The 15038-nt window shown below is 39.7% G+C and overlaps 1 protein-coding gene across 1 annotated transcript in view; it reads left to right on the top strand.

Moving 5' to 3' along the window:
• The window catches only part of Ryr2 (ryanodine receptor 2), a 424465-nt gene that overhangs the window by 144560 nt on the left and 264867 nt on the right, over positions 1-15038 (top strand). Inside the window, exons 15-17 of the mRNA XM_028769855.1 lie at positions 3749-3870; positions 6903-7086; positions 9754-9889. Coding sequence (XP_028625688.1) covers positions 3749-3870; positions 6903-7086; positions 9754-9889 — 442 coding nt within the window. The remainder of the gene's footprint in view (positions 1-3748; positions 3871-6902; positions 7087-9753; positions 9890-15038) is intronic.

Below are 15038 nucleotides of genomic sequence, written 5' to 3' on the forward strand. Positions count from 1 at the left end.
CCTCCCTCTCCCCCTGCTCTCTCCAGAGTCTCACTATACACCCTGGCAGTTGTTGTACTGTGCAGTCTGGGCTGGTCTCGAACTCACAAAGATCTCTCTGCCTCTGCCTCCCAAGTGCTGGGATCAAAGGCATGTACTACCACTCCGGGCTTCTTTCCCCAATTTCTAGACATCAGTTTTCACTGGGCCAGTGTGTCACTTAGGCACACTCTTGCCATCCCTTGGAAAGATCACGGCTTTTCATACCCGAGCTTTTGGATAGATTGTTTCTTTAGCGGATGACTCCTGTTTTGTCAGCCCAAGGCTTATCCATCCTTCACAGTTTAAACTTAAATGATCACATTAGAAGTTCTTGCCTTCCCAGCTTGCCCACTGCATGTTCTCTGTGCTCTGAAAGCATTTATAGAGAGCTTACTCAATGCTATGCACACTCCATGTGCAGTTTGATTGACTTGGTATTGTGACACAGTGCTTTGAATGAGAAACGTCCTACAGGTTAATCCTCTCGGGAAATGCCCTTCTAGACACCCTCCAAGGCCTGCCTCATTAAGCCGGTGGGTGCTTCTTAATCCATGCAAACTGATAATCACAGGTGAGGATCACCTGGTACTGTGTTGGGAGAGCCAGAGAAGGGAAGCCTGAGCATGCTGTGTGGAAAGCATGACTCACTTGGTGACCTTTCTGGCTGTCTGCCTTACTCCATCTTTGGTGCACCTACTGTGGTGGTGTTGTCTGGAATCACAGTAGGTGTTCATAGCTTTTTCCCACGAACAAGCTTGTTTTTTTCTGTCCTGGCCATGTTCCTCCAAAGTAAACTTCTGTATTTCTTTCCGTTGTTTTGAGATTTAAGTTTCCTTATATCGATTTGTTATTATAAATGTTATTATTATATCCTCCTTTTAAAAGATTTCATCTAGCTTTTATAAACTTTCATACTGTTTTTATCTGATTCATTTTATAGGTTTCCTTACTGTGAATTTCCGGTCCCATCTTGTAGACGTCATAGGTTTCTGCTTCCTTAAAACAATTGACATTAGGATTCCCAAGTCTCGTTTTATTACTTTTTGGCAGTTTTTTTTTAAAAAACCTAGCAATGATTTTTGAGTTTTATCAGTTGAAGCTGATTAAAAAACCCCCATATTTTGACTTTCCTTAATTTGTTCATATAATTAAGGTACCAGACGTCTAATTACTAAAGAACCCTTACATCCATAGCATTAAACCCTACTTGACCATAGCCCATTATTCCAGTAAAAGCCTTCTAGATTTAATTAGCTCATTTTATTCAGGATTATTACATATATTCATGAGGAAAATTAAATTCTCTTTATGAGTAGTTAAGTTTTCATTTCATATAATTTGCATGTTTATTAATTTCCACATGTGCTGAAGCACTCTTCATTGGTCTCTCTTCAACCACGTGAAAGAGGAATGACCTCTCCCAGACCACAGACTTACAAAGACAGATGACAGGACACGGGTTGCCAACCCATGGTCTGGGATGTCTGCTGTTTGAAACTGTCTGAGCATTCAAGTACGCAACCACCCAGTCCTAAGGTCTTCTAACTAGTGAGCCTTAAATTATCCTTCTGGTGTTTTCTGAAATTAATTGACCACTTTCAATTAATTATTAATTAGCTCAATTAATAATTAATTATTAGCTAATAATTTTATGCTTAGTTGGATGGCTCTTCTTTAGAATATTGGGGCTCACTATTGTTTTGGAGATAGAGTCTTGTTTTGTTTCCCCAGGCTAACTTTGAACTTCTGGATTCCAGCAATCCTCCTGCCTCAACTGCTGAGACTCTAGGGATGTGTCACCATGGCTACCTCTGTTGGTTACTCCTCTGAGGCAGGCCTTTTGCTGTTTGTTTTGCCATTGAGATTCACATAGTGCTATACTATCATAATCTCAGTCTTGTATTCTGTGGTTTTCTTTCTATTTTATTTTCAGCCAAGTTAGTGAGAGGTCTGTTCATCTGTCTTCTCAGAGAATCGAGTTTTGAATTTGCTCACTCTTTCCGGTGTCTTATTCCTATTTCACTAAGTTCATCTTGTATCCTCATCAACTCCACTCTTCTCCTCTGGGAGGTGTGCTGCTTAGAGGCTTTATACATTATCCTAGGTTTTTTTTTTTTCTCTTCTTGTTAATAAAGGCAAACAGGAAAAGCATCTTGCTTTGAGCACAGATCTGTGTCTCATTGATTTTTGCTTCAGGGGTTCCTCTTAACTCAAGATATTTAATAATTTTAGTTCCAGTTATAAATTTTTGGTTTATATAATTGATTCATGGTACTGAGTTACCTCACTGTGTTGAACGAAGGAAGCCAAAGGGCATGGTTCCTCACAGATATTCTGCAGCCAACTGACTGGAGCCATCAAATGTCTGGAGGGTGGCGAAAGCAGTGACAGAGCAGAAAGGAAGCCCTGGGCAGATTTGAAACCATTCTAGTATTAGCTTTTGTGATGTACATGTTGGTGCATGTGTGTGTGATCACTCTGGAAAATCCATTGATCTGTACACTGAGGATATGTGCACTTACCTCTCAGAGCTGTGACTTCATGGAACATTCAAAATATAAAAATTAACCAAGGACATGAGTGTGTGCATATGTGCATGTGTGAATGTATGTGTATGTATGTTTATGTGTATATATGTGTGAGTGTATGCATTTATGTGTGTGCTTATGCCGTGTGTATGTGTGTGAGTGGATGTACTTATGTGTGTATTTAAGTGGGGTGTATATGTGTGTGTGCGCATGTATGAGTGTATGTGAGTGCATATGTGTGTATTTGTGTGTATATGTGAGCATATGTGTTTATATGTGTGCATGGTATGTGTTTATGTGGCGTGTGTATGTCAGTGGCTAGTATTTAGTGTTTAGTCACAGTGCAGCTGGTGATATTACATAGCAATAGAATGCAATGTGTAGTGCTGGCTTCTCTGTTGGTTTCTAGTTTGTCAGGCTGTGGATAAATCATTGAAAGCAGATATGGCACAATGACTTACTATTATTTCATTTAACTCAATGTATTTATTGAACCATCTTTAAGACAATAACGTGATCAGTGTATTACATGGCTGCTTTGTACAGGCTGTTTTGCCTATTATTTATTCTGGACACAATGGTAACTTTTGCCTGGTTTTGATTCAATTTCTTATTATGGCTCAACTTTTAAAAATGATTTACTTTTTAATCCCATCACTTGGGAGGCAGAGGCAGGTGGATTTCTGAGTTTGAGGCCAGCCTGGTCTACAGAGTGAGTTCCAGGACAGCCCGGGCTACACAGAGAAACCCTGTCTTGAACAAAACAAAACAAAACAAAACAAAACAAAACAAAACAAAACAAAACAACAAAATGATTTACTTTTCCTTTCAACATAAATATATTTTATTGTGCTCATGTTTACCCTTCACTCCTCTGATTCTAATTCCTTCCAGGACCCTTCCTCCTGGCTCAACTTTTTGAGTTTTGCTTTGTTTGTCAAGAAAGGAGTATCTAGGACCAAACCCAGGTCTTTCCAAAGCTAGACAAACACTCCACCACTGAGTTATCTCACTAATATTCTAGCATGAAACTGACGCTCACTAAGTTGCCTAGGTTAGGCTCAAGCCATTTCTGCAATGCTCTTGTCTCTACCCTCTGAGTGGCTGAGGTTTCAGGGGCATGCCTCCACATAGGACAAGAGCATAGCTTCTTCAGTCTGCCTTACTGGACAAATGACACTGTTGTCATGTTCATGCAGGCTATTATGCACCACGAAGGCCACATGGATGACGGCTTGAACTTATCCAGGTCTCAGCACGAGGAGTCGCGCACTGCCCGCGTCATCCGGAGCACAGTGTTTCTCTTTAATAGGTTCATAAGGTAATGTGTATACTGATAGTTGCTTGATAGTTTTTGGTTTTTGGCTTTCTCCATGGACTTATAAACAGTTCATTCTAAAATATTGTCTGTCCGTCCATCCATCCATCCATCCATCCATCCATCCATCCATCCATCCACCTATTTATTTATCTGCTTTGCTAGGCTCACAGGATAGAATTAAACCTGCAGCTTAGAGAATGTGAATTTGTGATAGACAGCTATGGGTCATGATGATTTTATAATTTTTTTTTGCTGGAATAACTTTTTTAATTCTGTTATAGTGAAGATAATGACATCTATATACTTAATGAATTCTGAGCAACATTAAAAATGATGTGATTGTTAACCCCTGAGCAATCTCTCCAGCCCCCCAAAATACTGTGATTCTTAAAATGAGCGATTTTTTTTCTACTTAATAATTGAAACAGTTGCTTATCCATGAAACTAATCAACCTGTGGCCACACTGTTTTCTGGCAACATAGCCTGGATGGAAGAAGGCCTTTCTGTTTCTTTAAGTTTGCAGACATGATAGAAAAAAGTTTTCTATAAATAGACAAATTTATATGCATATATGCATATGGCTAAGTGTAATAAAATCTTTAAAAGAATGTGCATATTATTTAACATTTTTTAAAAATTGCAAATTATGAGAATAGATATGTCTTGTGATTATTTTTTAATTACACTATTATCTATTAGCATTCTTACTAGATTATTAACAACCCTTTACTTCTGAGAATGGGGAGACCCCACAGGAAAAAGGGAGGAAGATAGGGAGGTGTTGTGAGGGGGGTACTGGGAGGAAAGGGGAATGGATATTGGTATGTAAAGTAAATAAATAAATTAATTAATGAACAAACCTAGCCCTTCACATTCGAGACATTAATTTCCTGTGTAGTTGTATCTTTCCCAATTTATTAGTTTGGAAAAAATAATTCTAAATTATTTTTCATAGTGACTACTTATAATCAATCTTTCCTTTTTGTTTTCCAACATTCAAAAGGCCTTCCCAACCCAAGATTATATTAAAGTTAATTTCATTGTTTTCTGTTTCGTTGACTGTTTCTTTGTACATGTGTGAATGTATATAGGTGTATCTAAAAATGCACCTAGAGTTCACCCTTATGTATATCTAACACTTATTCCACGTGTCTGCTTCGTTTAAAACTTGAATTTCAACAGATTGCATAAGTCTTAGAGACTTCACATTGCATTTATTATTTGGGTTTCTGTTTGGCATTTCTTGTATTGTTATGCCATTGTACATAATACCAATTGCTTGTATTAATCTGAAAACCACGTGGAGGGGATACAACTAAGGACTAGTGTGATTTAGTTGGTACCACAACCCAAGAAGCTTGGGTTCTGAACCCTGACTGGGGCATCAGAAAGGATAGACACATAGACAGACAGACAGACAGACAGACAGACAGACAGACAGACAGACAGACAGACAACAGACACACAGACACACACACACACACACACACACACACACACACAGTAAATGTGAGATCTGCCACTGAAAACTAGAACCACAGCTTTTTATTTAGGTGTAGCACAGGGGGAGGGTTAGCTAGTCTTTATAGGAGGTCTCTGCGGGCCAGTAGTTTCAGGCTGTGAACATCCAGGAGAAAACTGCATTTACTAGTCTCTGCATACCCCGATCAATCCTCCATAATAGCTCCCACTCAGACTTCCCCTGAGGACAGCTCTGCCTTCCCGCTGAGCCTTGCCTTCGGAAGGCTTTGCCATTCCCATGGGGCTGAAGACTTGGAGTCCTGGACATGGCTGTGCCCATATCAACAATTTACACACACTCAGGACTTCAACAAGCCTGGGCTCCCTTTATTACCTGTAAGGTGGTACAGGTGCCAGGAGATTTCAGAGAAATACCCAAGAGTAATTGTAGTTTTATAATTTCTTCTGAACGAGAAGCTGAATTCAGCTATTCCAATATCGCTACCAGTCTTTATATGAATGACCATATATCCAAAATAAAAATTTGAATGCTACGAAATACAAAGCTAATTTTCATTAATAATTTAAAAATATTAATTTGAATATTTCTAATAATTTCATATTTTGTATATATATATCCTTTTTGTTATTTGTTGTTTTTTAAAAAATTCTTAGTTGTTTATTTATTCTTCCTATGACCCATTGAGCAAGAGTTCAGGTTTATTTATAGGAGCATAGAAAACTGACCAGCACTACAGCAATGCATAAAATAATTCTTTCCACCAGCAATCATTAAGTGCCAGTAGCTCCTCATGGAGGGGTCAGGTCTCTTTGAGACCCTCCTCCATCCATGTTAGAATCTCCACAGGCTTCATCGTAGGTAAATAATCTCACCGCCGAGATCATGAATGCTACTTCTACAAAGATGTAGTTTTAATTTAAAGCAGTTAGATGCATATGCTGGGGTTGGTGGACGTGAGAACGTGTGTTCACAGAGTCCAGGAGAGAGAGCACTGGACCCTGTGGCACTGGGGGTACAGGTAGTTGTGGCTGCCTGATGTAGATGCTATCACAGAACTTAGTAAACATTTTTAACTGCCCAGCCATCTCTCCAGCTCTCATAAAGACAATTTAAAAAATTATTAGAGAAGCAGCTTGTGCTGATGATAGTAAAACCTATAAAAAAAACAAAAAACAAACCAACCTCAAATACGCAGATGTCAGGGGTTGAAGCAGGGAAAATGTATCCTTACATCTTAAGGTACCTAGCACTATGAAATGTCATCAGTCAGCTTTATATTTGGACTATTTCTCCATTGGCCCAAATAGGATGTGTTGTAAGGGCATATCTCTGGATGCTGCAGTCTGGGGTACCCTGTGATACTTAGATGCTGTGTTACACACTTCTATTGTGAATGTGGCCATTAAGGCTGGTAGAAAGGATGCCTTACACATCCCGTTGATTGTGCCTTCTTTAGAGAGGGTATCAAAGTCAGACCACCTACCAGTCGAAATACACTGAACTGAAATTGAGGATCACTAACCTAGAGAAGTGTTTGCTATGATTCAGGGGCCTGGATGCTCTCAGCAAGAAAGTAAAGCTGCCCACCATTGACCTGCCCATCGAGTCTGTGAGCCTGAGTTTGCAGGACCTCATCGGCTACTTCCACCCACCAGACGAGCACTTGGAACATGAGGACAAGCAGAACAGGCTGCGAGCCCTGAAGAACAGGCAGAATCTCTTCCAGGAAGAGGTGAGATCACACCCGTTCCTCTTCAGTTGCTCCCTCGGGAAAATGTCTTTGTACTGAAGAAAATCATCTGTCCATTCCGCATCTTAAGCATCCCAATAGAGAGTAACAGGGGTGTTACTGAGCAGAGGGATAGGCTTGGGATAAACATGATCATTATTTTTGCTTGTATGTCATTCCTCTGGTGAGGGACTTTACCATCAGCTCTCACTGGGCCATTTTTATCACTTCAGTAAGAGCATTACTGGGTGGACTCCAGTAGAGGTAATACCATTAAGTAGTGACTTAATGGTATCTGTTTTGTGGTTGTCTTAGACTTGACTTTAATGATTTTGAGTTTGCAGCATATTTTTTGAAGGTGCCTCTTAGACACCTTTGAAACTATAGGTTTAAAAAACACAGCCCCAATAAGCTAAGCAAGGGAATGCAGTTTGATCCAACTGTCCTTTTTTTTTTTTTTTTGATCAAACTGTCTTATATTGGCTTCATAAATATAGAACTGGCTTTATAAATACAGAACACACACAGACACACACACATATACACACAGACACCAGACACAGACAGACAGACACACACACACACACACACACACACACACACACACACATCTGAGGGCAAGAAGACTCTGGGCTTGGAATAGAAGCAACAAGGGAAATGACCCTTAAAGAAGAACGGAAGCTCTAGGTTGCTGCATGAACAGAGTACCCCACCCTTTCCTTTTTGCATATTACTTTTTTTGTGGTGCTGGAGACAAGCCTAGGTACTTTTGTGTGCTACACAAGTAAGTGATGTTTCACAGAGCTGTCTCCAGTCTCTTGTGTGCCTTTGTGTGTATGGTTTATTTTACCAAATTTCTGAGTGCTTTGGAAAATTAATGTACCACACTTTATACCAGAGTCAAACAACCAGTTTGGCAGCCTAATCTCCTGAGGCTGTGTCAATATTAGCTTAACAAGCTTCAAGCCATTAAATGAGGGGTGTTGGGGATGATAGAGCCAGCGAGGGGCTGAGCAGGATTTCCATTCTAAGTGTTCCTAACATAGGAGTGATTTTTTTTTTTAAAAGAAAGAATTCACTTGGGCTGGAGATAGGCTCAGAGGTTAAAAGAATGTGCTGCTCTCGCCTAGAAGCTGATTTTGGTTCCCTGCATCTACATCAGGGGTCTTACTGCCTGTTAAGTCTAGCTCTAAGGGATAAAGTGCCCCCCTTGTGGCCTCTGAAAGAACTACACTCACTTGCACATCACATACTCTCAGACATGTATATAATTAAAAACAATTCTTCATTTCCTTCCTTCCTTCCTTCCTTCCTTCCTTCCTTCCTTCCTTCCTTCCTTCCTTCCTCTCTTTTTCTTTCTTTCTTTCTTTCTTTCTTTCTTTCTTTCTTTCTTTCTTTCTTTCTCTCTCTCTCTCTCTCTCTTTTTCTTTCTTTTTCTTTCTTTCTCTTTGTCTTTATTTCTCTCATTCTTCCTCTTTTGTTCTTTCTTACAAGAAAGAAGTATCTTTATAAGCATTTAAAGAAAACATGTAGAGTATGTCATTGAATTTTTATAATCCCCAAATCTATGTTTTACATTTAAAGTTGTTCTTTTTTCTGGTGTTTTTTAAACTGACACTAAATTTTACAGCTATTTCTCTTTGTAAAAAAAAAAATGATCTGTGATCATAAAGGCACAAAAATCATGGGAATGTCAGCACAAGCCAATGGTAAGAACAAGAGGAATTTACTATCTTCATGTTTGCTAAAACATTGGACTAATTGCTGTACAGCAGTTATATTATATATGGAGTGGGGATTCAACCTAAATATTAGGTTATGACAATTTAAAATATGAGTTTGAATACTTTCAGTCTAATGTGGATATGGAATTTTTTTTCCTTTATCATTTTGTTACATAAGACTATCTGGAATGGACATAGAAGTGTTCTAAGGCCCATGGCTGCTGCTAAAATTCTGTCCAGTGGGTGAATTTGACTACTCTATATTTGATAGGTTTGGCTTTCATGACCCTGCCTCCTTTTGAGAGTCTCAACCCAGCAGTAACAATGAAGGCGCCTTTTCAGATGTAGGCTGCCTCCTGAAGAACCTCACAAGTCAATTTATTACTTGCTTTAAAATTCCTTTTCAGTGGTTTTCTTTCACTTAACCTAATATGTCTTTAATTTAATAGTTATAATACTGCTTATTAAAAACAAGGATGAATCACCAGTAGTAGAACACCTCTCAAGACCTGTTCGTGCCAGCCACTGTGAAACCTTGTCAGTGTGAAGAACGTACTTATACAATTGTCATCTGTTTGAGAATAGAAACCAAGACTGAAACCCCAAGTTATCTGAAGAATACTTAATTTCTTGGGCAAATGTGTTTCTTCTTATCCTGTGATTAAATGATCTTAGTTTTCTTTACAATAAACTGATGATGTTAGGTAGACTTCTCAAAAAAAAAAAAAAAAAATCAAGCCGTCCCTTTTCTTCCCCCTTTGGCCTGAGCATAATTAATTTGTTTCCTTTGAGACATATTCTTACTCTCTAACCCAGACTGTCCTTGAACTTGTAGTTATCCCCCTGCCTCTGCCTCCTGAGTGCCGGGATTGTACAGGTGAGCTCCCATGCCTGACTCAGAATTAGTTTCAGATGGTGATTTTTTTTACCGCCCCCCCCCCCCCAGGGAATGATCAACCTGGTTCTGGAGTGCATCGACCGGCTGCACGTCTATAGCAGTGCAGCCCACTTTGCAGATGTCGCAGGACGAGAAGCAGGGGAGTCTTGGAAATCCATCCTGAATTCTCTGTATGAGTTGCTGGGTAAGGTCCATGCCTGAGTTTTTATAGCAAATTTGAAAAGATCATGTAAGAGTTACAGCAATTTAACAGCATGCTTTTCAGTCAGGACTTTTAATTTTTAATGAAGTTAACCTAAAGCCAACAATGCTTTGTGCATAATCCCTTCTCTGAGTGAGGAAGGTCACCTACCACAGAGGTATCTGTACCTTGGTTAGGGAAGGCAGCTTTTGCAGGGCTCCTATAATAACCAATATTAGTTATTTCCTTCTTGGTTCTCAGGTTAGTATTACAGAGTCCATTTTCTTTCAGCTCTGACTTGCCAGGGGTTCTCATGGTGCCCTTCTGTAGTGTTTATATGATCTGATTTGCCAACTTTTAGATATAGTTTATTTTGAGCAACACTTGAGGTGGTTTATAACATATTCCCATTAGCACTGTGCAAACATAGGTCTTCTGTTGGGGTGCCCTATGTGAAATTGTGTCTCTCTCTCCTTCTTCACCTATCTAAGGCAGTCATTGATTGGTTTTAATAAAAATCTGATTGCCAATTAGCTAGACAGGAAGTGAAGCGAGGGACTTCTGAGAGAAAAAAGGAACCCTGGGAAGAAGAAGGAGGAAAGCTTTCACCGGCAGACATCAGAGGAGACTGACATGATCACAGACCTGGAAATTGACATCCAAAGTGGGGCTTGAACCCACAACCCTAAGAATAAGAGTCTCATGCTCTAACAACTGAGCTTTACAGCAGTCTTACTTAGTTTTGACCTGAACTATTTCAGTAGTCTCTTTGAGTCTCTTGCTGAGAATTTGGGTCCGTCTGGTTTTACCCTATTGCAAGCTGTTTCATGACAGTTAGCATCTTACCTATATGATAGCACTCATCACAGTTCCTATTGCGTGATAACTGGGGTTGGTTTCAAAGGCAGAACTATAAGCTTTCTGGGATTTTGTGTCTCTGGTTTAATGCCTGGCATAGAGTAGATACCCAATATCTATTAATATATTGATATTAATTAATGACTGAATTATGATAGAAGAGGAAAGAATTTCTGAATAAAGAATTTTTAATGTGAAGAAGAATGAGTAGTCAAAATATTTGGAAATCTCTTAAAATATAATTAAACTTCATTAAAATTTATAGAGTCATAAGACAATCTATTCATAATTGTCCCTGCTAGAATTTTTAATGTTTTCTTTGGGTGAGCACATTGACATGTCATTAAAATTAAGCACTTGCAATTTGGTGCTTTCCTGGGACGCTTTTACATTCCTCTGTACAAGACCAAAGATGGTGAGGCTACTGTCAGGACCAAAACTCTAGAGAGTATAGTTCCTTGGAAATATGGGATTAATGGCAGTGCCATTAATTTCTTTTAAAAGGGGGAGGGGGAGATACAGAAGAAGAAAAACCTTCAGTTTGATGTGTTTCTAACCTAGTTTGGTGTCTTTTTAACACATAGTGTAACATGTTTACATAATGCAACATGGATTGACTTAGACAAACTAGATATCTGGCCAGAGGTGTGTCATAAAGTGTATTACAAGTCGCACATACGTCCAGACAATATGACATTATATTTCTCTTTGTCTCACCTGTCCCTTCAGCAGGTCACATGGTCACCTTCCCATGAGTAACAAACATTGGGAGTGATAGTGATTTGGGGGAACTCATCTTTCAAGTTTCTTCAGCCAAGCACCCACTTTAGCCTATCCTACAAATTTCTCAAGGCGTACTCTCTATCGTGACACAGAATTTGGGGAATTTTAATTTGATTATTTTAGAGTTGATTGAAACAGCTTTAGTTGTTGAAACTAAACTCAGCATTGAAACTCTACTAAATGCTGAGACTTGTACAAGATAGCTCCTGGTTGCAATGAGTTTTGTGGCTTCTTTGTTTGGAACAGGGTGAGAGATGTGATTTTAAAATGGTACCTGTTCTAGTAGAGAAAGATGACAGAGGTGGTAAGGGCAGAGTGATGTGTCCAGGCCTTAAACCTCATAGAAATGTCAGTTTAACATAGAATTTAACACTGTCTTGATTGTACCCAGAGAATCATTCCCCCCTCCCCATCCCCCACCCCCACCTGCTCTCCTCTCTTTCTTCCCCATCTTCTCTTTCTGCCATCCATATGGTCGGTTTCCCACAATCCTTTTAGGATCTGAGCTAGCTTTTGTCAGTTCCTGGTCTTACAGACTTTGTAGTATGATTCCCATGTATTGTTGGGGAGGTAAAGGAAATCTTGTCTTGACAAAAACAGTACACTGCTTCCTCTAGCTCTCTGAAACCCACACCTGCCATCTCAAAGTCCCAAACTAGACACTTTGGCAAAGGGGTGGGTGGGTGGGATTTTACCAGCACTAGCCAATGCTTGAAGCCTAGGTTGAGCCCCTGCCCTTCATGGTTCTCAGCTAGAGAATGGAGGTTACCTGGGAAGCTTGTCTGTTCATCATAGATGCAGAGTGCTTTTATTTTCTGCCTCACACTGTACATTGGACAGAGTCACATTCAATCAATGTTAATTTAACTTATTTAATAGACACATTGTAGGGATTCCCATTGATATTTGGTAGCTGGGTAGATACAGCCATTAATTCACTTTATTAAAAAAACAAAACCATGACTCTCTTACTTCTTTTCCATTAGGCCCTTTCATTGAGAAAGCCTAGTCTCTCATGTAGCTAGCAGCTCCTGAGAAAATGCTCTCCCTGTTCCCAGACCCCAACCTCTGCCTCCGATGTGACTTGGGACACAGATGAAGAAGCTCAGTGTCCTTACTGGGAGATGGAGGAAATACAGGCACCTGCTTCTAGTGTTATTCCACTAATTCCATGAGTTACTAGGCCAGGCAGATAACTACTGTGGTTTTGAGAGTTGTCTGTGAACTGGTGATAATGATTTCACCATCAGGTTCTTAAGCAGCTGGGGTTTGGTTTCGGTATCATGTGCTTAGCATAGGATGGTACTTCTCTTCTTGCCTCCTCTTCAATCCCCAGCACCTCTTTCCTTTTGGAAACTTTCTGTGTTCATCTTTCCCCCATGTTAAGACAGCATTACTTTTGTTTTCATCTTCTCCTGTAGTTCAAGCATGCCTTAGAAAGAAACCCCATGTACGTCTTTTGGACACGACAAGTAGAGGATTATATAGTCAGATTATTCTTAGAAGGTAGTGGGGTTTGGTTCTCACATCAAGAAAAGGAAGAAACAGAGGTTCTTTACCCTTCTTGTTGCACAGATTTTCAATTCTCTTATTCTGCTTAATCTTCAAGAGTTATGACTCTACTTCCCACATCTGCACCTGCCGTAACCCGTGCCTAGCTGCTTCTCAGAAAATACAGTCAAGCCTCCATATTCACAGGCGTGGCACCCATACTTTTAAGTGGCTGTGAACTGAAAATAAAAGGAGAACACCATATCTGAACCAAATATGGCTGGATTTCTTTTCTTGTCATCATTCTCTGAACAATACAGGGTAACAACTATTAACTTCATTTGATGGAAGTAAGCCAGAGGTGATGTAATGTGTATGGGAGGACGCACACAGGTTGTGTGCACAATGACATCATGTTCTGTGAGGATGTTGGATGTCTGAGAATGTTGGAATGTGTGGTGCTAATTCACAAAGGATACCCAGGGGTGACTGAGCTTGAGATCTCCAGGACGTTGAGATACTGTAATGCTTCTGGCTACTCTCTCTAACTCTGGTCCTCCTGTCTTTCCATCTTAGTCTCAGACCTTAGGGAGCCTACTCACATGTCCTCATAGATTGTTGTGACTCTAACACTGGTCTCTATGTTTCCTAGGACACGGCATCCCATGTCTAACCTTTCTCTTCCTTTCTAACTGTTAACCTTACTCCCTTTTTGTAGCTACTCAACATTGCCTCTTTGCAGTACTTTCCAGTCGAGATTTATACTTACAGAATGTCTATTACTAATTAATATTTTCAAAGTTTGAATATTCTTAAATGTCTATACATGCTTCCTTAATTATTTATAGCTCATTTGATTCAGAAAGGATTTGATGGCGCTATTATTTAATATTGACATAATTAGAATTCCCTAAAATCTACATCCTGCCAGTATGAGAGCCAAAAGGTACTAAGAACAGAGAATCATTGAATAGTTTCTGGCTCATGAATAGATTTTACTTGTAAATTTAATTTTTAGGATGAATACATGGCTCATTGGTCAAGCCCGTATACTTTTCTTGCAGAAGACGGTAGTTGGGTTCCCAGTGCCCATACTAGGCAGATCACAGTTGCCTGTAACCCCAGCTCCAGGTGTCTAACACAGCTTCTTCTGGGATCTATACGTACTGTACTCGTGTGAATGCCCCCCCGCCCCCGCACACAAATAAATAAAACTAAAAAATAAACTGGATTTTCAAAGTAGCAAAAGATAAAGTATGAAAGTGTATTTTCATCAGTGTGTTCATGCTTCTTGACATTTGCCTTTTCTGCTGCTGTTCTTGAGTCTTTTGTTAAGCTACCTCCACACCCATTTCTTCTAGATTGTTCTGACTATATATTTATTTAAATTCCTCACCTCAGGGAAGGTTCCTTTTCTCTTTTTCCTGCACTCTAAGCACCTCAGCTTCTTGCCTAGTCTCTGGATGAGGCATTCTTGTACAACAGAGACATCATGTTCCCCCAACATGGGCTTAGAGTCTGGTATGTCTCCATGCCAATAGCAGCTCTCATGTAATGTGAGTTGCTGTGACAAAATGTATAAGGTAGATGGCTTATGGGCAACCAATTACAGTTTCCCATGATTTTGGAGTCAGAAGTCCAAGTTCAAGGCATCAGCACACTCTGTGTCTACAGAGAGATGTTGAGAGACAATTTAATCAAGATGTATTCTGACTCTGTTCTACAGATGGGTCGAGCATCTCTCTGGGATCTATAAAGACACTAATCCCTCTGATAAGTTCTCATTCTTATGACCTCATTCCAATCCCATGACTCCACCTTTTTAATGTCATCCCTAAGGACTAAGATGGTAAGATGTGAGTGTTTGCCCTCAATAGTCAGATCATTGCACAGATTTCATGAACTGGTTAACTATTCATTAAATATCTGCCTTGAGAGATGCTCTGATGTAGGCATTAAGGGTCAGCAGTGGCTAGAGTACAGTGCTTGTCTAAGTTCTCAAGGAGCTTAGCGTGATGTG

The sequence above is a fragment of the Grammomys surdaster genome, unplaced genomic scaffold, assembly GCF_004785775.1.
Source record: "Grammomys surdaster isolate TR1022 unplaced genomic scaffold, NIH_TR_1.0 194, whole genome shotgun sequence".
Taxonomy (NCBI): Eukaryota; Metazoa; Chordata; class Mammalia; order Rodentia; family Muridae; genus Grammomys; species Grammomys surdaster.